At 41.8% G+C, this 23,456-nt stretch overlaps 1 protein-coding gene across 6 annotated transcripts in view; it reads left to right on the top strand.

Annotated features, from left to right (window-relative positions):
• The first annotated feature begins 1,287 nt into the window (after positions 1 to 1,287).
• LOC109400927 (fibrous sheath CABYR-binding protein) overlaps positions 1,288 to 23,456 on the top strand; it is a 92,529-nt gene continuing 70,360 nt past the window's right edge. Inside the window, exons 1-2 of one of the 6 annotated variants that reach the window (XM_062845519.1) lie at positions 1,288 to 1,471; positions 10,699 to 11,147. In XM_062845519.1, coding sequence (XP_062701503.1) covers positions 11,136 to 11,147 — 12 coding nt within the window. In that variant the 5' untranslated portion in view covers positions 1,288 to 1,471; positions 10,699 to 11,135. Of the gene's footprint in view, positions 1,666 to 10,698; positions 11,148 to 23,456 lie in introns of all 6 variants that reach the window. The other 5 variants (XM_029878302.2, XM_062845518.1, XM_029878301.2 and 2 more) reach the window with 5 other exon arrangements.

Genomic DNA, 23,456 nt, shown 5'->3' with positions numbered 1-23,456 from the left:
CCTTCGTGTAGGCAGTGGACGTTAATGATGCTGTAGTTGAAGAAACGGTCCTTAACTCTCAACATGCACATCCTTGCGTTGATCGGCTGCCACCCGATCACACGTTGTCGCATCTTGCCCAACACTATAAATCCTGTTCCCAGTTCATTGGTGGTGCCACAGTTCGATGACCACTTTTCCACTCTTTTCTGCAACGCCACGATGTCAAAGTTGCGGAGATGTAGTTCGTCGTAGATTATCCTGTCACATCCTGCGAAACCAAATGACTTGCAATTCCAAGTTTTAAGTTTCCAATTGTAGTCCTATTTCGTCACGTGGGTCTTTGCCGGTTGTATCGAATCGTCTTTTCTCCTATGTTATCCGTAATGGAAATTTTTACGGGTGGCTTATTGGGCCTACGCAAACTCTCCTGTCTCGCCGGAGGACCATCGTGCCAGTTCTGTTCAGCGTTCCAACCAACACTGGGACGACCACGCTGATGGAGCTACCATCTTGGATCTAGCTGGGCGTGATGTAGCATTTCTTGCTTAGCCGCTGGATGCCAGAACAAACGCTGTTTAAGCCGCACCTTTTTGGTGCTCAGGCGTAACTCCTCAATCTAGCTGAAATCAGAAGGACAACAGTGTCCAGACTGCACTACCAACTAAGCACACAACTCATAGCTGGCGGTCTTTGTCATCGCTTGACACGTGGAAGCATGAGGTAGGAACTTGTGAGGACCAGAGCTAAGTTGAACGCTCCTTTAAGTCTTCCCATTTTACAGCCCACCAGTAATAAATGAAGTAATAAGTGACGTCCAATAAATTGTATGACTGAGATAGCCGCAAATAAACGTCAATATCAAGTTCCAGTGCAACTACCATTGAAGACTAATTTCGAAATAACATAATGCAAATGATTTGTTTTGCGACTTCTGAAAAAAATATCAAAATCCCTTAATATGATAGTTGAAAATACATCTCACAGAGAAACCCCAATTATTCAAATCGAAGCAAACAAAGGGCAAAGTTCGACTTTCCAGCTCTCTGCATATCAAACCAAACAGTCCTTCTCGCCCAGAAGCATCCCTTGGAGAAAATCTCGTGTCTCCGATTCCCTTTTATTGCACACCAACCCAGAGTAGGTCTGTACGGTGGTAAAACTTCTCCACTCTCAGCTCAGCTCAGCCGCACACGCGGTCGAAACTCTCACTCGATTGCGGGCGCGCGCGCACCCAGTCAGCCGCGCGCGCGGCTTCCACAAAGTGTACCCTTAGAGGTAAGTTACTTATTATAAAAGAAGGTAAACAGCCATTCGGTATCCCCATTTGTAGACTTACCTTGCTGGAGTAAACAGTAAACCGAGCGTGGCGGCCCCGGCAGCCCCAACAACCAACGAGAAGAGAGTGTAGTGGCTCTGTCTGAAACTGAAAAGTGCTAAGTGATCGATTGAGTGAGGCGAGTTTTCAGTGACCGAACCGAAGTGATTAGTTGTTGTAGGTAATTGCCACACAATTCGCGGTGGAGGTGTCGATTAAGCTCGCTTTATCAGCTGAGAAGTTCGCGCCACTAGGTACGCTGGAAAGCTGTGCTGACTGTGATCTGTGAATTGTTGATCGTTAATCGTTTCTTGGAAACAAACAAAAGACTCTAGGAGTGTGCAGAGTTGTGCAGAACGTAAGCGCGCGTGGGTGATCGGTCATCGTGCTTGGAGCTAATGCAGTGTATCAGAAAAGTTGTCTGTGTTGATTTTTTATTTCAACTTTTCAACGGTACGAGCGGTACGAGGTATGAGTGAGGCCAAGACCAAGCTTCCGTTGAAAATAGATAAGGATAAAATCAATAGGAAAACCAATTTTTGAAAACTCACAAAAGTGGGTGACAAAACATATGCTTTTAACTCTTAAGAAAAATGTGATTCGATTGTTGAAAAGTTGGCAAAAACTAGACAGCAAAAAAATTGAAAGAAGCAATAATTGTGGTCTAAAGTTTTTAAAAATAGATTTAGATGATGTTATGCTTTTAAGCTAGTGAATAACGGCTCACACTAGATTAGATTTCTTATGCATACTTACAACAAAAGAGCTTAAAATGGAAAATATATTTAGGACAACTCATGGTCATGGATGATAGAATCTCTGCACTGCACGGTATTTATCTGGTTACATCTGCTTAAATTTTTGAAATAAAGTAGGATGTTACACTATGGACGAACTCTTTCTGAATTCCTCCAGTGTATTCTCCAGGAATTTCCATTGGCATTTCTACAGCAATTTGTGTGGATATTCGTTTGCTAATTCTTATGAAGTTTTCTCAGCAACATCTTCAAAAAATCTTTGACCATTCTATTGTTCCATTGATAATTACTTTGCAATACGTAATGCATTTGTTCGTTCCTCCGAAACTTCTTTTGATTTTTTTGTAACTATTTTAAAACTTCTTCGGCTATTCTTTTGCAATTTGCTTCGACGAGTCCATTAGTAATCGTTAAGGCAAATCCTTCGAAATTTTCGAAAATTTCTTTTTGGTATTTTTTAATACTTCTGCAATTACTATCAGAATCAGTTAGATTTTGTTTTTATTAATTGTTAAACAATTCCTTTAGGAATATCATCAGTCACTCCTTAGAAAACTTAGAAACCACTGCAACAATTATTTCTTCTTCGTCTTCTTCTTGGTGCATCATCACAACAAGAACCGAGTCTACTTCTCAGCTTAGGCGTCTACAATCATTCCATAGTAATTATTTGATAACTTCCTCTGCCAATGATCATTTATGCATTTGTATATTGTGTGGCAGGCACGAAAATACTGTCTACCACCCGTCAATGGGAGTTGAGAATATTTCCGTTACGAAAGGTTCCTGTAGCAACCAAGAATCGAACCTGTCATCCCCAGCATGGCTTTGCATGCTGCGCTTACCGCATCGGGTATTTGGACTCAATCAATTTTTGTGGGAATTGATTCGAAATTACTTCAGATATGCTTTTGAAAATACTTTTGCAGATTATTTTTCGAATTTTATTCGAAGGCATTTTTTTAATTCTTCCGCAACTTTTTTGAGGCTTCTTTGGTATAACATTCATCAATACCTTTGAAAACTCCTTCATCTCTATTTTTAGTAATTTCTTGTATAATTTTCTAGGAAAAACCTTTGAAAAATTCTTTACCAATTCCTGATACCTCAATTTATGGGTTACGTACAAAAGGCTGAAACACGAAAGGCTGAAATAACAAAAGGCTGAATTACGAAAGGCTGAATCACAAAAGGCTGAAAATGTCAAAAGGCTGAAATAGCATAAGGCTGAAATAATTATTCGACTAGTTTTCAAACGGCGAGCCTAAAGGCAGTCATGCGAGCCCAAAGGCAACACTAACATAACAGACAAACAGACATAACACTCTAATTATTCGTACACTGATATAATGATCTTTATGAAAATTTGCTAGTTGACCGATCACTCAGCCCTGACACTTGCATTGGTTTTGCTTGAGTTTGACATTTGACACACACTACCGCTCATTGGTTGATGGTTCATTGGACGAACATACTTCCGTTACTATGTTCGAAATCGGAAAGCGTTAGGACTGTTTTTCCGCGCTAAAGTATGCATTATTGATCGCCTACATAACTATGACAGTATTTCTCCAAAGAACATTGGTGGCAGCTGTAATGGCAACCAATCTTCATAACAGCATGACTCGAAAGAATAGCTCATGCTCAAAGAAGGAAAATCTCTGATTGAAATACCATCAGTCATTTTTTGTGTTAGTTGGTATGCATCATTAGCCTTTTCACTAAGCACATTCTATGACTAGGACTCATATATGTAGCCAATCTGGTTAACGAACGGGTAGTCATGCTGAGGGTGACGGGTTCGATTCTGCCTCGAGCCAGAAATTTTTTGTAATGGAAAATTCCTTGACAATCGCGGGCATAAAGTATCTTCCTGCCTGTCACACGATATACAAATGCAAAGTGGTCATTGGCAGAGAAGGCTCTCAATTAATAACTGTTGAAATGCGTATAGAAGCTGAAAATAGGCTTTGTCTCAGTTGGGACGTTAGACCAGAAAAAAAAGAAGAAGTACTATAACTCATTTCCTGAATTTTTGCAATTTCAGCCTTTTGTGCATTCAGCCTTTTGAAATTCAGCCTTATGTTACTTTCAGCCTTTCGTGTTCAGCCTTTTGTGCATTCAGCCTTCTGAAATTCAGCCTAATGTATTGGGGATGCTAACATTATACAAGATCTTCCCTGAAGAATACGCCGAACCCGATGTCGAAACGTCGTTAAATAGTTTGTTCCAATAAATTAGACTGCACAGCCGAACCTATTTCCGATCTCAAATCACAGTCGAACCAACATAATATATTTTCGGAAACTTTTTTTAATTTCATAAAATTTCCTCCAGCAATTTGTGTGGAAACTGTTTTGGCAATTCCCTTGTTGTTTTTTTCAGAACCTTATAAGGAAGCTGATTTGGATTTTTTTTTATCTATTTATTTATTTATTTTTTTTTTTTGAAACGGTTGGCAAAACTCTTTCGGCTTCCTTTGGAAATGCTCATAAAAATTCCTTCGGTAAATTCAAGGAAAGTTCTCCAGTTTGATAAATCCATTCGTAAATTCCTTATTGAAATTATTTATAAATTCAATTGGAAATCAGCACTTCCTTTTGAATCTTTTTTTTAAACAACTCCTTCATCAACTTCTTAAACTTCAAAAGAAATTGGCTACTAAATTATTCGTCGAAGAAATTTTTCGAAGCCGTGAGCGAAAAAAATTCCAAAGAAACTTTCGAAAGATTTATTAAAGAATACGATGAAAGGATTACAAAAGAACATCTTAAAGCTAGGTATGCATTTCCAAAATATATTGAGTTTGGTGTATTAATTTTCCTTGACTTTCTATGAATTGTCAAGAAATTAAATATGGATAAATCAATCTGATTTAACGATTCTGAACAGGTCTATACTGTGGTCAAGAAGCATGTATTTGTCTTAGAAATTGCCGCTCGAATTTCCCATCGGACTTCTCAAAGCAATTGCCGAATACTGTAAGTTTTCTTTACGTGGGGGATAAATACGTACCGCGTGAATAAAATCGAGTTGATTCAAAAAGCCGCCTAAATATAATCCGCGGTAGTCAAGTTTTTTTTTACGCGGTTCTGATTGACGAAGTTTCAGAGGGGTACCTGGAGGTCTCAGACGCGTTCTGAGAGATCTCAGGAGAGTTTTGGGGGATTACCGGGGCATTTCAGAGGGTTCCAGCGGATTTCAGGGGGAAACTGCAGGTCTCGGCGGCGTTCCACGGGATCTTAGGGGGGTTTCAAGTGGTCTCAGAAGCATTTCAGGAGTTTTCGGGTGTTGTGGTGGTACATGAACGTCTCAGGGGTTTTCAGGGGGTCTCAGGGGTGTTTCAGAGTGTCCCAGTCCCAAGGAGTTTCAGGAGGGTACCTGAGAATATCAGGGACGCTCTAGGGTTCTACGGGATTTCAGAGGCCTCCTCTCCTCTTCTTGGCGTAACGTCCTCACTGGGACAAAGCCTGCTTCTCAGCTTCTATGTCCATGTGTTCTATGAGCACTTCCACAGTTATTAACTGAGAGCTTCCTCTGCAAATGACCATTTTGCATGTGTATATCGTGTGGCAGGCACGAAGATACTCTATGCCCAAGGAAGTCAAGGAAATTTCCTTTACGAAAAGATCCTGGACTGACCGGGAATCGAACCCGTCACCCTCAGCATGGTCATGCTGAATACCCGTGCGTTTACCGCCTCGGCTATATGGGCCTTCAGAGGCATTTCAGGGAATTACCTGGGGGTTTCAGAGTTGTTCCAGGGGTTTTAGGGGGTCTCGGGGGCATTGCAAGGGGTTTCAGAGGGTTTCCTGGAAGTCTCATAAGCGTTATAGGGGGACTTAGAGGGTTTTAGGGGGTCTCAGGGGCATTTAAAGGGATTTTATGGGATTTTAGGGGGTGCCGGAGATCTCAGGACCGTTGCAGGGGGACTTGGGGCATTTCAAGGGGATAAAGAGAATCTCCAGGGAGTTTCAGGAGGTACTTTGAAGTCTCAGGGGCGTTTTAGAGGCTGTCAAGGGCGTTCCGGGGGTCTCAAGAGGGTTTCAGAGAGTTCCATGAGGTCTCAGGGGGTCTCAGGGGAGCTCCAAGGGGCCTCATAGACGTTTCAGGGGGTCTCAGGGCGCTTTAATGAGCCTGAGTCGGTTCCAGAGGATCTCAGCGGTTTAAGGTCTCAGAGGCGTTTCATGGCGGCTTTATCAGAACCCCACACCTAAGGGCACCTGAAACCTCCTAAATCTCCCCTGAAGCCCCTTGGAACACCTTTCTTTTGAGCTCTCTGGGAACTTCCTGGAACGCCCTTGGTTCCAACTCAAACGCCTATGAGCAAGACATGTTCTCGCGAGCTATGTTTCCTCATACGGGCTGGCTTTTCGGGCCCGTATGGAGTTGATCACCAATATTAACTTCTTTTCCCGATCAGCCTAGATAGCTGTGTAGTGTCGGTAGCGGTTAGTTTAACTGGCTAAGAATAGCACTACGGACCGCGTATTCCAGTGGTAGGAATCCACTAATCAGGTGACCCCTAATTCATGGTGTTATGCGGCTTTACGCTTACCGTGCCTAGGAATGAATGGTTAGGGGGGTCTTATAAAAACCTAATCGCAAACGGAGCCTGTGGAGTACCAGGGCACCCTCCACAGTGCCCTTACTGTGCTAACCGGAGCAATAGCGCGGTGGACCTTGTGTTTCTCCGAGACAATCAGCTGCCCTTCTTCAATCTCATACTTGAGGCTGAATAAGAGCGGGATTATGAAGATGTTATTATTTAGTTTAAATTTTCACCTATATGGTTTCGCATTATGCGTTTTACACATTGTATTCTGTGCATTCTCGCCTTTGGCGTACTCAAATCGATACCGATCTGGCTTTATTGTTGCTGTTCTTTTTTGTGCTGTGATTGCTAAGAGTTTAATCTTGCCTAGTTTGGGTAGTGGCTACGGTTAGGATAGCTCAGATCAATCTTCAGCACAAAAGAACAGCAACGATCAATATTTGTAGACTTATGCAAAATGGTACAGCCCAAGTGGCGTTAGTCCAAGAACCTTACTTTCGTAAGGGGAATTTCTATCTAGGAAACCTTGTGAATCCGGTGTTTGCTACTTTCAGTAAAAATGAAATGGCAAACTCACGTGTCATGCCTCGAGCATGTGTGCTTGTCAACAACGCAATCGTTGCTACACTCATCTCTGAACTAACTACCAGAGATGTATGTGCTATCACAATCGATGTATCTGTTGGGAACATTAACAGGAAATACGTTTATTGTTCGGTTTATTTACCGCATGATGAACCATCCCCTACGGATGCTTTCAAGCAAGTCATTGCATACTGCACTTCAAAAGGCCTTCCGCTAATTGTTGGCAGTGATGCTAATGCTCACCATATAATCTGGGGCAGCTCAGACATCAATTTGAGAGGCTCCAGTTTGATGGAATACTTAAGTAGTACAGATCTTGGATTACTTAACATAGGCAACCGCCCAACCTTCATGGTATCTGGTAGAGAGGAAGTGTTAGACATAACGCTTTGCTCTAGCAGAATTAGTCATGAGCTGACCAATTGGCATGTGTCAGATGAAGAATCTTTATCTGACCATCGCTACATCTTGTTTGAACATGTGAATGTTACTTCGCAAACATTGCGTTTCAGGAATCCCCGGTCAACAAACTGGGATCTCTTTACCGATTTGGTTGCAGCCAAACTTCATGGATACTCACCATTAATTGTCACTCCAAGTGATTTAGATGATGCCGTTGCTACTACAACGGCCTTCATCATGGAAGCTTTTGAAGAAGCCTGCCCTCTGCGGTCTGTGAAGACCACAAGAGGAACCCCTTGGTGGAACTCCGATCTGGCGAAGCTCAGGAAACAATGTAGAAAGAGTTGGAACAGACGACGTTCGGCTGGATCGGAGGCTTTCAGGTCGGCTCGCAAGGCCTACCAGAGAGCTCTTCGGTCTGCTGAACGATCCGGCTGGAAAAAGCTTTGTTCAAATGTTTCCAGTCTGGGTGAAGCCAGTCGATTGAAGAAAATCCTGGCAAAATCTAAGGATTTTCAAATGAACTAACTTCGTTTGCCAAATGGTTATTTCACTTCCTCTGATGAGGAAGTTTTGGAATGTTTATTCAGTACACACTTCCCTGGATGTGTGGATATTACATCTTCGGATGAACCTGATGTCTTTTCTTGTAGTTATGATTCTTTAGCTTCGGCTCGGAGTATCATAACTTTGGAATCGATTGAATGGGCACTTAATAGCTTTGTTCTTTTCAAATCTCCTGGGACAGATGGGATTAATCCTATTTTGCTTCAGAAGAGATTTGATCATTTCAAGCATGTTTTGAAACAACTACTTGTTTGCAGTTTTGCTGCAGGGTATATTCCCAAATCCTGGCGGGATATTACTGTGAAGTTTATTCCAAAAAGTGGGTCGTGCGTCGTATGAAGAAGCAAAGAGCTTCAGACCTATCAGTTTGACCTCTTTTCTTCTGAAAGGCTTAGAAAGCATTGTCGATCATCACATCCGTGATGTTCATCTGGCCAATGTGCCTCTTCATGTGAACCAACATGCCTACCAATCTGGTAAGTCCACTGTGACTCTTTTACACAAGGTTATTTACGATATCGAGAAAGCATTCGCTGAAAAGCAATCTTGTTTGGGTGTTTGCTTAAATATCGAGGGTGCCTTTGACAACGTGCCTTTCGATGCCATATTGGAAGGCGCACGGAGTCATGGTATATCTCCAATGATTTCCAATTGATTTCACCAAATGCTCAAAAACCAACATCTCTTCTCGATATTACGTCAAGCGGCGACTAGGAAATTGAGTGTTTGTGGATGCCCCCAAGGGGGAGTCTTATCACCACTATTGTGGAATCTTGTAGCAGATACGCTATTGAGGCAACTCAAAAATAGCGGTTTTCCTACTTATGGTGGGGCAAGATTTCGAATAAGACACACACATAACAAAGTGTTGTAACTCAAAATTAATAAGGCATTTGGCGTAACTTTGTTCAGCAAAATTTTAGCTCATGGATGATAGATTCACCATATGAAATTCATGTATTGTGATCTGCTTCGATTTTTTGAGAATTTTTTTGAATTTTCAACTACGGTCGAACTTTTGCACTACCTTACTCTAACGGTCCAGCTCTTAGTTAATAGTTGTGAAAGTCTTCTTAAAATGCATTGTATACAAAAGCTGAACAAGATTTCATGGCTAGAGTGAAAGGACAATCATGAATTAACATGAAATAAATGAACATCACACCAATAAACTACCCTGTGTAAGGTGCGAACTATTGCCCCGCATAATGCGAACTTTTGCCCCCACTTGAGGCAAAAGTTTGCATTGGAGTATGTACTTGTATTAAAAATTGAATTATTAAAACTACAAAAGGAACAAGAAAAATCTAGTACTACGTTTTGAAGGCAACATGACAGGGACCCGCTTAACGGAGAAAAAGCATATTATTTTCTTTTCGTTTTCTGAGGAGCGCGGGTTCGATTCCCGCTCAATTTTTGACACGGAACTACAAATATGCTGAATTTTGTGTATACAAAGTATAAAATGTTTTCGTTCACAGGTCTGGGCGTGGCAAGGCGTCGAAAATATTGCAAAAGTGATCGGACAGCGATACCCCTTTGATTTACACGCATGCCGCTGTCTGATCCCTTTTGCAATATTTTCAACGCCTTGCCACGCCCAGACCTGTGTACGAAAACATTTTATACTTTGTATATACAAAATTCAGCATATTTGTAGTTCCGTGTCAAAAATTGAGCTCAATCCATCAAAGCAAACCATAGTTACAGCATCTCAAACTTGGCCATTTTGTATGAAAATCGGCGTTTGTCCGATCAATTATGCACCACAGTGTAAGTGTATGAGACTTTGTAAAATGTGACTCAAAATTTCTTTATTTTCAATTTATTTATTTTTTGTAAACCGTTACTGCAGAACGATTGTTTTCATTGTATCTAACTTATATGTAGAATCTATCTTTGACATCATACCTATCAAAAAAATTTCTTTCTTCCTGTCTCAAAAATCGATGAAAAATTAAAATTCGAGGAAAATAGAAACATTTGACCATTTTAGGCTATTGACCATATTTGAGACTGGAAGTCATCTTTCTGGATTTTTATGGAGAAGAAAATTAGGATTTTTTTTTTCATTCCCCTTTTCAAAAGTTAGGTGTGGAAAAATAATTATTTGTTATTGCAAAAGTAAATAGTTCACAAAATCCAGCGCATGAACAAAATCTCATTTACACTAAAAAAAATATCGACTTAAAATGGCATATTTTTTTCGTGTTTTGGGTTGGGAATGTTCTAGAGCATAACAATTCTAAAAGGGGCAGGGAGATGGGGGATTAGAAATTACAATACCTGTTTGACAAACTTAATGTCCCAAAAAGTCGTCGTACGGACATTTTTTCTGATACACTGTATACAAGTTCAAGCCGCAGCTGCGTGCCCAATTCAACGCAATCACACACATGAAAGCTTAGAATTATCGCGCTGCAGCAGCTTGAGAACTTTAGCTCACACATAAGAAAAAAAAAGCGCATGCATCGATCAACAGACACCTCTGGAAAGTCCCACGATTATTATTGTATGTTTGTTTGTTATCACAGCACAGCGAGACTTGAGGAGGTCCGTTCAGCTGCGCTTGAACCTTAGAACCGGTTGAAGTTGACTGTGAACCGAAGGTAGTTAAAGTGGTGTACTAACTCAGCTAGTAGGTACCAGTGAGTGAATCGAGCAGCTCGCAGCATACGGCGTATGTGAACTTGGTGAAGGTGTTGGTCCCATTCGAGAACGCCCGCCCCCCGTCGTACCACCGCGCGCACGCAGGTTGCTAAAGATCGCGAGTGGGCGCGCGCTGCTGACTACTGAGCCAAGCTGATTGATCCAAATAGATTGGAGTGCTGTTGTGTGGTGTGCGCAAGTGGCTCAATAAGGTTCTGACTGTGCGGCAGCCGGCGTGCTAGTGCGGATTTCTGCGGCGAGAAGCGAGAAAAAAAAGAGATTAGCTGGTGTGGCAACAGCAGGAATTGGACTTTTGCAAACCATGACAACCAAGGTAAGTTATTAGTATATATTGGAACACCAGGCACGAAGCCGGATTTGAAAGATCGGGACGCAAGATTGATTAAATTGCACGGGGTAGGAGCGATGGTTTGTTGGATGCTGGAAATGGACGGGCGAGAAGTTCGGCAATCATGTTCTTTGACATTTGGTTCCGCATGCTGTGAATAGCGTTGATCCGCTCCGAAATAGTTTTTCTATTAATAGATTGATGACTACACTGAGGTTTTTGGCCTTTTATATTAAAAGACAGGAATAGAGCTCTTCAATTGCTATAAAAAATGGTGGGTATGTGCAAATATAATACTAGAGCCGTTTTCAACGGTGATCCATTATTTTGGCTCAAATTTATAACATTTCTAAAAAAAATGGAATGCAGATGTGATTCGATTTTGTCACCTTTTTTCGAACAAGAAAAATAAGTGTGTTTCATTCAGCATTGCCATTTTATTATCAATATAAGTTCAGCTGATGTCTGTAGGCGTCATACATAATTTACGTAACGAACAAATCTCTTACAGAATTTCTTTCCGGGAATTCTCCAGGAATTCATGCTAGGCTAGATTTTTTCAAGCCATGCATGCTAGAATTCCTCCACAAATTCCTCCAAATATACCCCTACATCCTTCTTTTTTTAGAAATTACTCGAGGATTTTAAAGAAGTTTCATCTAGAATCCTAACAAGATTTTTTTTTTCTGAGTGATAGGACTCATATGATTCTTCTAGGAATTACTCCAAGATTTATTTGAAGTTTTTTTCGGATATTGTACTTAGGATTCCTTTAGAAATTACTCAAGGTATTTATCCGAGAATTTCTTTAAAAGCTTCCAAAGCAATTGCTATGAGATTGCTTTGGGAGTTCCTGCAGAGTTTACTCCTATTAATCTGCGGGTTATTTTCTCCCTGCTCCCAGTATTAGGTGAGTGCTGGGGACACGTGGCAGGGAATGTTTTCGACTAAGTACACTTGGCTCTTTCTCTGGTCATTCCTCTAGGAATTCCACTGGGAATTTCTCATCGAGTTCCACTGGTAATTCTTTCAGCAGTTCCAGTGAAAAATCTTCTCGAAGTTCCTCTGGAAATTTCTGGACTTCCACTGAGACTTTCTTCTCAAATTTCATCTGAATTTCCCTTTGATGTTCCACTAGGAATTTCCCAAGGACTTTCTCCGGGAGTTCCTGTAGGAGTTGCACAAGGTATTCTTTAGGAAATTCCAGCGAAAATTTTTCCGGAATTTAGTGCGGCAATTCTTCCAAATGTTCCAGCGTCAAGTCTTCTAGGAGTTTCTTATTAAACTTTTGTGCAAATTCCTTTGTGATTTTTACCAGCATTTTTCAAAACTCTTCCAGGAGTTCTTTAGGATGTTTTTTATTTTATTTTTTTTCGGGAAGTTTATCTGAAAGTGCCTCCAGGAAGTCAAGTCAAATCCTTCCGGGATTATTCCAAGAGTTCATTCTAAGATTTCTACAGGAATTCATTCTACGATTGTCTTAGAAGTTCATCCAGTGGTTCTAAGATAGATCTTTTTGGGGTTCCTCCAGATTTTCTCTGAACGTTTCATATGTGAACTAGGGGCTGCTGGTGTTTTTCCTGGAATTCTTTAGGGAATTTATCTAGGAAATCCTTCCTCCAGCAACTTCTTCCGGGATTCCTTCAGGAACTCCTACTAGGACTTCTCTAGGAGTAAGTTTACGGGTTCCTCTCATAGTTCCTTCTGGGATTCCTCCAGGGTTTTTTTTTTTAAGATTACACCAGGAGTGGAATAGGGCCCATATAGCCGAGGCGGTAAACGCACGGGTATTCAGCATGACCATGCTGAGGGTGACGGGTTCGATTCCCGGTCGGTCCAGGATCTTTTCGTAAAGGAAATTTCCTTGACTTCCTTGGGCATCTTCATGCCTGCCACACGATATACGTATGCAAAATGGTCATTGGCAGAGGAAGCTCTCAGTTAATAACTATGGAAGTGCTCATAGAACACTAAGCTGAGAAGCAGGCTTTGTCCCAATGAGGACGTTACGCCAAGAAGAGAGAGAGAGAGACCAGGAGTGGTATCTGGGACCTCTTCAGAATTGCACCCCGGGTATCTTCCGGGAAGTTTTGCAAAGGTTCTTTCCGGCATTTCTTCAGAACTTCCAGACTCCTGGAAAATAAATCCAGATCCTTCCAGAAGTTCCTCACAAAATTTGTTCAATAATTCATTCTGGGATTCATCCAGGATATCCTTCCGGGGTTCCTCTAAGAACTTCTCCAGAAACGTCTTCAGCAACTCCTTCACTGCCCATAACTGCATATTCGTAAAATTTACATATTTTGCTGGTATTGAGATAATATCGGGGATCACCATCGAATCACAAGTACTTTCGACTACCTAAATAATCTAGGATTTATTAAAAAAAAAATACCAAGTCACTTTGTCTCATTGACCAATGTAACCACATAACAGTCACACTAGAACAACAGACTGATTTTAAGCGTGGCATCAATCATAATCAGGTCCAGTGAATCAAAATTCAACCATCGCGCAACAATAACGACAATGTCGCTACCTGAATTTGTTACGACACTCTACCCAATGCGACATAGGTTTGTCCCAACTTGAACAGAATAGGACAAAGATCGTGCACCACGAGTTTAGAGATTTTTAAGCCTTTTATTGTGATTTTCGTGCGGTAACTTTGAGTCGGTAAACACTGCAACGCTGATGAAGATGTATCATCAAAAAGTTTCGATTTTGGGTTAGTAATAATTGATTAGTCACGAGTTGAAATTGAAAAGTACGCAACAAATTCAGCTTCCGTTTTGTCTGCAACAAAAAAATTCGAGATCATGTCATTATCTGTAACCAGTTGGGATAAATAGTAATCACCTCGTCTTCTTTTTTCTCTTGTTTCATGCCTTTTTTGTCTTACAATTCTCTTCACTGATCAGGTCCGATTTATTTTCTGACAATTCGTCTGACATATAAGATGTGCTGTAGAAAAAATAATTGCTAAACAATTGATTACGCATTTATGAGATTTTTTTTAAATTCAGGTTCATTTCCATACTATTAAAGGTTGAATCCTTGGGCTCCATTTTCTCCAATCCTTACTTTTGTCGAATGTTACTCTTATGCGATTAAGGACAGTTCAGGGATTGCTTCATTCAGTCCTCCCGTAACTCCTCCAGAAACTTCTTCCGGAATTCATGCAGGAGTCCCTGCTGGAATTCTTGCAGATTATTTTGGAATTCTTTCTGGAATACTCTTAGGTTTTGTTCATGAAAAAAAACAAATCCTTATGGATGTATTCCAAGACTTCTATCTGGAATTCCCTCTCGGATTATTTATGAAATTCCTTCAACCACTTTTTAAGGTATATCTCCAGCAGTTTTGTAGGGAATTTTTTCGGCTCAACCAAAGAATTCTTCGTGGTTCCCAATCAAATTCCCATCAAATTACTCGTGAAGCTTTGTCCCAATATTTCTCTAGAACTTCACAAGACTACCGTCAGAGTCCCAACAGAATTCCTTCCACCGTAGGTCGAACTCCAATCTTGCCAGAATCTATAATTAGTATAGAGTTATAAGTTAAAACATTTTCCCCACACGCGCACGCGAAAAAACAAGATACATTTCAAATTCAATCACACTTCCTGAGGAAACGAACGAAATTTCTTCAAAGTCCAAATCGTAAACTTTTTCTTACCACGAAATTAAAAAAAACTTAGACAAAAATAACGTAGGAACCGCCGTATGCAATTCCCTAGACCAGTTCTCGTCTACAGGGATGGGATCATTCATTTACAAAGTTTACATTCACTTGCTACTATCTCAGTTCAGAAGCATGCTATCAAAAAATAATGCATGTATGAATTTAATCTTGTAGTTTTATCTGAAAGTTTGCCAAACAACATAAGGGTCGCACACGCATACCAAAATCGTGAGTGAGCTGTGAAAACAACTCTCCACGCGGTGAATGTAAATTACATTTAAGCCGTGGAGAGTTGCGTTTGCTGCCTTCTGTTGACTTAATTATTGATGCTACCCTAAATAGTACAATGTTCTACAAAGTTTCAGGTAAAACAAAATAAAAAAAGTGTTCCATACAGTGATTTTGCTACGATGTTTCTAAAACGAGTTAATAGCAAGTGAATGTAACTGATTGCAAATGAATAATCCCATCCTTGCTCGTCTATTCTGGATTCGCTATAAAGCGCACTAGTGGGATTGAGTCTCATGGTCATCGGTAAAGACTTCAACGTCTGGACGATAGGATGGGGTTGCCACTTGATCATTGCGAGAGGCTGGGCTCTACTCGAAGCTATAGATCACTGCATTGTTTTGATTTTGTATGGGATTTTGACGTTTCTTGGCCTTGTTGTTTATTTATTTATTTATTCTCCGACAGCTTAAGACTAAAGTCTTTTAAATGCCATACAGCTTTTTGGCATGGATTTGGGCATCACTAATTTAATCATAATTATAATAAAAATAACACATTAAAATACACACTTTTTTCTTTCGTTATCCAATTCTTGACTAATCAAAATACTCTTGACAAAATTTGTGTAAGAGTGAAAGAAAAGGAAATAATTTCATGCTGTGCCCTATGGCTAGCTGAACGTGGATGTCGCAAACGAAGGTGACAAAAAAACGTACAGTAGAAACGGTGTTGTGATCTTCTGGAGCCCGGGTCTAAATCCTAGCTTGGACTAGGTAGATGAAAAGAGCTCAATAATAGCATAATTTGATATTGAAATCAAAATGTGGTATTGATTTGCTTGATATAAGAGATAAGAGATCAAAAAAATATTATCTAAAATTTCGTCCTGGAACATCATCATCAGATCATAAATAGATGTATAGAACCAATATCAGCAAGCTATTCGTTTGATCATGAACTGTCAAATTTAGATATTGTTTTGATGTTCCAGGAATGTTTTCAGATATTATTTTGATCGTCAGTACTTTACCTCTATCCGGGGAGGGTCGATGATGGATACGAGCTCAGTGACCATCTGGCGATTCGATACAGGCTGAAACACGGATGAAGACGACCACAGCCTGAGGTCATCGACCGTCATCAGGGATGGCTGACCTCACGCTTCGATATGCCGGCATTTGTGGAGCGATTGCTTATGAAAGATTATACCAACGATCTATCTAGTGATGATCAGTCGGAACCCTAAGCCGTGCTTGTAACGCTGTAATGCCAAGGCGATCCTTACCCAGAAATGGACGCAATGTGGAAATGTTGTTCTCGCGCCACGATGCAAGACTATGGGCCCCCATCCTCTATGGCCAAACCGCCGAAAGTGAGGTCGCCCCATCGGGCGATAAGCTGAAATTCGGAATCCACGTATGATATGCCTGCAAAAGGGCAAGCATGGCGATAATGGCTTACTTACTTACCTTACTGATTAGACTAAGGCCTGAGTGTCCTCAGCTGTACATAGGAGTCGTCACCATTCTACTCGGTCCATGGCTGTGTGCCTACAGTTCCGCACTCTGCGGAGAGTCCGCAAATCGTCCTCCACTTGACCCACCTAGTTCGCTGCGCACTACGTCTTCCTTCTTATACCGGTCGGATGACTCTCCTCACAGGCCATTTTAGTCGGGTTGCTATCCGACTTCCTGATGACGTGACCCACGCATAGATCATAGAGTTCTACGGAGTTCAGAGTAAACTCGATTTCCTGCCACAATGCGTCTCCAGTGAGCCCAAGTACACGAATTCTTCAACCACCTCGATTTCATCACCGTCGATAGAAATGCAGGGTGGCGGACGCGTTAATTCCTCCCTCGAGTCATTTGCCATCATGCACTTTGTCTTCGACACATTATGTACAAATCCGATTCGTCTGGCTTCATTCTTCATTCGGATGTACGTTTCCGCCATCGCCTCAAATTTTCGAGCTTCAATATCAATATCATCAGCGAAACCAAACAGCTGAACGGACTTCGTGAAAATCGTTCCAATCGTGTTTATTCCCGCTCTCCATATTACACTCTCTAAAGCAATGTTAAACAGTAAACATGAAAGACCATCACCTTGCCCTTAACCCTCTGCGAGATTCGAAGGGACTCGAGAGTGTCCCTGATGCTCAAATTACGTACACCACTCGATCCAACGCCGCCTTGATCAATCGTATCAAGGAAATCCGCATAAGTACATAAAGCATAATCTGCCATACCTGGTCTCGATAGATTGTATCATACACCGATCTAAAATCGATGAACAAATGATGTGTGGGCACGTTGTATTCGCAACATTTCTGCAATACCTGGAGGATGGCGAACATCCGGTCCGTTGTAGCGCGTTCACCCATGAAACCAGACTTATATTGCCACACGAACTCTCTTGCAATCGGTGATTGACGGTGGCATAGAATTTGAGAAAGTATCTTGTAGGCATCGCTCAGAAGTATGATCGCGCGATAGTACCGGAAATCCAAAATGTCGCCCTTTTTGTAGGTCCTTCCTTCCACCCATTCCTCCGGTAAAACATCCTTTTCCCAAATTTTTGTAATGACCCAGTGTTATGCTCTGACCAGTGCTTTTCCACCGTATTTTGGATGCTCGCTTGGTAGTTGATCTGCTCCAGCGGCTTTGTTGTTTTTCAACCGGTCAACCACCTACTCAATCTTTTGGAGGTTAGGGGTAGGAAATCTGTCGTCCTGCGCATGTACTCCTAGATATGTTACCATGCCTCCTTCGGTACTTGCAACGTCGCCATTGAGATGTCCATCGTAATGCTGTCGCCACCTCTCGACCACCACATTGTCTCGGCACATGTCGGCTTGTGGCACAAAGCCTCTGCGCGAGCGGTTCAGTTTCTCGTAGAACTCCCGTGTGTGTCCTTTGCGCGGTACAGCTCTTCCATCGCTTCACAATCTCGTTCTTCCTGCTGGCGCTTCTTCTTCCGGAAAAATGAGTACTACCAGTTCCGTGCCTGTCTATAACGTGCCTCATTCTCCCTCGTACAGAGTTGCAACATTCTCATTGCCCATGCTGCATTCTTCTCCTTTTTCAACTGTTTACATTCGCCGTCGTTCCAGTCGTTTCTGTGATTCTGAGTTGCGAAACCTAGTGCTGCAACCGAGGTACGGATCGGATGTCCCTCCAGTCATCTTCAAGAGCTGCACCAAGCTGATTTTCCTTAGAAAGGGTCACTGCTAGCTGCTGCGCGTTATCTTGAGCCACTTCTACGCAACGCTGCTGCTCGATGTTGAGTCGTTGCGTTCGAATCTGACAAGTGGTGATAACTGTCGAAAGTTTTGAGCGCATGCATACAGCGACTAAGTAGTGATCCGAATCTATGTCCGCACTGCGGTATGTGCGGACATTGGTTATATCCGAGAAGAATTTACCGTCGATTAGAACGTGGTCGATTTGGTTTTGTGTTTGAAGGTCGGGTGATCTCCAGGTGGCTTTGTGGATACCTTTGCGGGGGAAGAAGGTGCTTCGGACTACCATACCACGGGAGGCTGCAAAGTTTACGCATCGCTGGCCGTTATCATTCGATAGGGCGTGCAGGCTGTTTTGTCCGATTACCGGTCTGTACATTTCCTCCCTTCCTACTTGCGCGTTCATGTCGCCGGATACGATTTTCACGTCACGCGGCGAGCAAGTATCGTATGTTTGCTCTAGCTGCGCGTAAGTAGAACGCTTCTTTCTCGTCATCAGGTCTCCCTTCGTGTGGGCAGTGGACGTTGATGATGCTGTAGTTAAAGAAACGGCCCTTAGTTCTTAACATGCACATCCTTGCGTTGATCGGCTGCCACCCGATCACACGTTGTTGCATCTTGCCCAACACTATAAATCATGTTCTCAGTTCATTGGTGGTGCCACAGCTTTGGTAGAAGGTTGCCGCTCGATGCCCGCTTTTCCACACTTTCTGTCCAGTCCACTCCAGATCTAATGGCACAAATTTCCCAAATGGAGGAGAACGTGCCTCTGGAGCCGACCTACTGATACATATGTTATTCGCAATGGGGATTTTTACGGGTGGCTTATTGGGCCTACACCAACACTCCTGTCTTGCCGGAGGGCCAACACTGGGACGACCACGCTGATGGGGCTACCACCTTGGATCTAGCTGGGCGTGGTGCAGCGTTTCTTACTCAGCCGCTGGATGCCAGAACAGACGCTGTTTGAGCCGCACCTGCTTGGTGAACAGACGCTCGGGTCATACCTCCTCAATCTAGCTGAAGTCAGAAAGACAACAGTGCCCAGGATGCACTACCAGCCAAGCACACAACTCTTAGCTGGCGGTCTTTGTCGTCGCTTGACCAGTGGAAGCATGAGGTAAGAACTTATGAGGACCAGAGCTCTCCTTATCGACTCACCGTTTTGCAGCCCACCGGTACAGATGAGTTCAGCAAACATGGTGAGTTGTGAGGGGAACGCTGCGCATCTGAGCACATTATAAGCCACTGGTCAGTTCTTGAGGATCTGAGAAGAATACATGACATCACCAACGCACTTCAAAATGACCCATCATTTGAGAGGCACGGATAAACAACAGCATCTAATTTCTTTCGGCTCTGGGCAGCTCGGAATATCCTACCTCGGTGTCGTAGGCCCCACTTGTAATCTCGCAGATTTCTTCCTCTTTTATTTATGTATTTCACGTCGGGGCATCCCGGCCTGCAAAAAGTGGCGAACTGCCACCTAGAGCTGGTCAGGCAATACCTCGTTTGAACACTCTTCTCTTTGCGAACTTCTCGGGCAGTATGTACACATTCCTGCCTTACATAAATATCAAGTAAGTCATTGGATCGGACAGTTGCTCAACATGGACATCATATTGTTGTAGTCCTTATTTATGTCAACTACTCTACTTAAACTCTGTAATCTGCTAATACGCTTAAGGTTCTAACCATCAATTGTGGCTTACTGACTTGTTTGACTAAGTTATTATATATTTCAGTGAGACGTAGAAGTTTGTCATATGAAGTCACTTGCTACAAACTTTCTGTTTCCAGTTATATGAAATCGACCCTGGATAGCTTGCTCTTGTCTTAGAACTACCCTCTGAGATTCTGAAATTCCAGATACTTCTAGATCTGGTTCCAAATTAAAGCAAAATTGAAGAAGAGGAAGCTGAGATATACTAAATTCATTTTTACGTGACTTTTTACGCGATTTTATTTCGCACGATTTTTACGCGATTTTCTCGAAATGAAGCGATCTTTTTTAATGCGATTTTAGCTTTATGTGAAGGGCAAATCTAATAAAAAAATTTCTTTGTTTTTATGTTTTTGCACGATTTCTTAAAGCCACGTGATTTTTTTTCAGCACGAACACATTCATCGCGTAAAAACAGAGTGTTCAAGGCTCCGAACTTGAGCATGTTTGTATGATAAAATGTTTTTAATTACAAACGGACTATTGAGCGACTGTCAAACCATGGATTAAATTGCAAAAGTTGATTGGAAATCACATCTAAATACGCCAAGTTTTTTCAGCCAATCAAGGCGAAATCCCTGAATATATTTTCGGAGCAATTTGGGATAAAGATTTTCAGAACTTCTACAAATGACTCTAGATGTCTAGATGTTACTTTGAACGAATCTTAGTTTTCCCTCAAAAATCAGATACACATCAAAATTATTTCTGTAAACCAGTCGCAGACTGCGGGAATTTGAAAATATATAACTATGGGAGAATTGCCGAATCGCTAAAGCAATTCCAAAAACATCTCATGGAGAATTCCTTGTGGAACTACTGAAAAAAACAACAGAGATACTTCTAAAAGGATTCCTGAAAAATCCTCAAAAAAATCAGAAGGAGCTTCTGAAAAATATCCCATACAGTCAGATCACCCCTTTTTGGTACCTTCACAGAGACTCGCATGCAGTTGACCGAAAATTTCCCGGTTTCCCATATAATGCGTAATAAATTGATGCAGTACCCGGGTAGAGGCGAAGAACAAACCAAGGACAAAATAATAACAAATTTTGCCATCATATCTCATTTAATCATTCTTATGTTATTTATGAATAACACTAAATAACTCGCTAAGAAAAAAAAAATCTGTCATTTCAAAATTTGTTATTTCTGAGTTATTATTGAATAACAATAAATAACTAAATAATAAATATGCAATCATAACAAAATAAGTTATTCTGAGCATCCTAAGTAAAAAAACATCTTTATTGCATATTTTGCATTCATAACTTGTTTTGTTATTAATGAGTTATTTAGTATTTATTTTATTTTAAATAGAATATTGATGAAGAGCAAATTCTGTTATTGGTTTGTTAGAAATAAGAGCTAAAAGAACAAAAAATAATAACTCACTTTGTTCTTGAAAAAAGTAAATAATAGCTTTTTGCCTTTCTCGTACACTAAGTGTACCGGAAAGGCTATATGTTCACTCCAAAAATGACTTTTTGATAGAAGCCCCGGAGGGTCGAGTCATATATACCAATCAACTCAGCTCGACGAATTGAGGTGATGTCTGTGTGTGTGTATGTGTGTGTGTGTGTGTGTGTGTGTGTGTGTATGTGTGTGCGTGTGTGTGTGCGTATGTGTGAGTGTGTACAAAACAAACTCACATCACTTTTTGGCAGTAAACCTCAACCGATTTCAATGACCGACGGTTCATTCGACGCGGAATCTGGTCCCATTGTTTCCTATTGAAAATGGTTTGGATCGGTCCAGCCGTTCCGGAGATATGGCCATTTAGGTGTTCCGGAACAGTACCCCAGGAAGGGACCAGATATGAAAATGCATCAAACCTATGCATGCGACATATCAAACCACGGCATTTTCAATAACCTGATGAGCGGTAAGCAGGAAAATAGTCTCAGATTATATCTGAACCGGTAGTGTTCCGGAACCGGTTCCAGGTGTCCCGCCGGAAGTGGCCAAATATACAAGTGAACCAAACCCATGCATGCGACACATCAAACCACGGCATTTTCGATAACCTGATGAGCGGAAAGCAGGAAAATAGTCTCAGACCATATCTGAACCGGTAGTGTTCCGGAACCGGTTCCGGGTGTCCCGCCGGAAGTGGCCAAATATACAAGTGAACCAAACCCATGCATGCGACACATCAAACCCCGGCATTTTCGATAACCTGATGAGCGGTAAGCAGGAAAATAGTCTCAGACCATATCTGAACCGGTAGTGTTCCGGAACCGGTTCTAGGCACACCGCTGGAAGTGGCCAAATATACAATTGAACCAAACCCACAGACAAACAGACGTAACACTTCGAACATTTTTCGAATCAAATCATAGTCACGGAAACATGTTCGCCCAATGCTAAAAGGACTGAGTTTGGCCGACCATCAACTAGGTGGCGGTAGTGGGCAAACGTCAAACTCGAGCAAAAACGATGCGAGCGCCACGGGTGGTCAGTTGGCCAACTATCAAATTTTCAAATAGACCGTTAAATCGGTGTATGATGCAAAATATCAGAGTGTTATGTCTGTTTGTCTGTGCCAAACCCATGCATGCGACACATCAAACCCCGGCATTTTCGATGACCTGATGGACAATGAGCAGGAAAATCATCTCAGACCATATTTGAACCGATAGTGTTCCGGAACCGGTTGTAGGCGTCACACTGGAAGTGGCCAAAAATACAATTGAACCAAACTCATGCATGCGACACATCAAACCACGGCAGTTTAGATAACCTGATGAGCGATAAGCAGGAAAACAGTCTCAGACAATATCTGAACCGGTAGTGTTCCAGAACCGGATCTAGGCGTCCCGCTGGAAGTGGCCAAATATACAATTGAACCAAACCCATGCATGCGACACATCAAACCACGGCATTTTCGATGACCTGATGGACAATGAGCAGGAAAATCATCTCAGACCATATCTGAACTAGTAGTGTTCCGGAACCGGTTCCGGGGCTCCCGCAGAAGTGGTCAAATCTGAAAGAGCCCAACATACCCATACATGCGTCACATCAAATAGCGGCTTTTTCGATTACCTAATGAACGGACAGCAAGTGTTTCGGAATTGGTTTTGAGTGGCCGGAAGAGGCCAAATTTAAAAGTAAATCAAATCCAGGTATGTGACACATCAAATCGTGGCTTTAGCGATAACCTGATGAACACTTAGCAAGAAAATAGCCTTAGATCACACTAGAGACAACTGGTAGTGTTCCGGAATTGGTTCCGAGAGTCCCGTCGAAATGGTCAAACCCTGCATGTGACACCTTCAATTTGCAGCGTTATTGGTTAACCGATGAACAGTTAACAAGACAATAGTGTCAGACCATATTTGGTTCAGCCGGTAGTTACTCGGAATCAGATCCAGGTAGTAAAATGTACAATTTAACCAAACCCATGGAT

This window comes from Aedes albopictus, chromosome 1 (genome assembly GCF_035046485.1).
Source record: "Aedes albopictus strain Foshan chromosome 1, AalbF5, whole genome shotgun sequence".
Lineage (NCBI taxonomy): Eukaryota > Metazoa > Arthropoda > Insecta > Diptera > Culicidae > Aedes > Aedes albopictus.
Note: the sequence above shows the minus strand (reverse complement) of the source record. Positions and strands in the feature narration are given on the sequence as shown.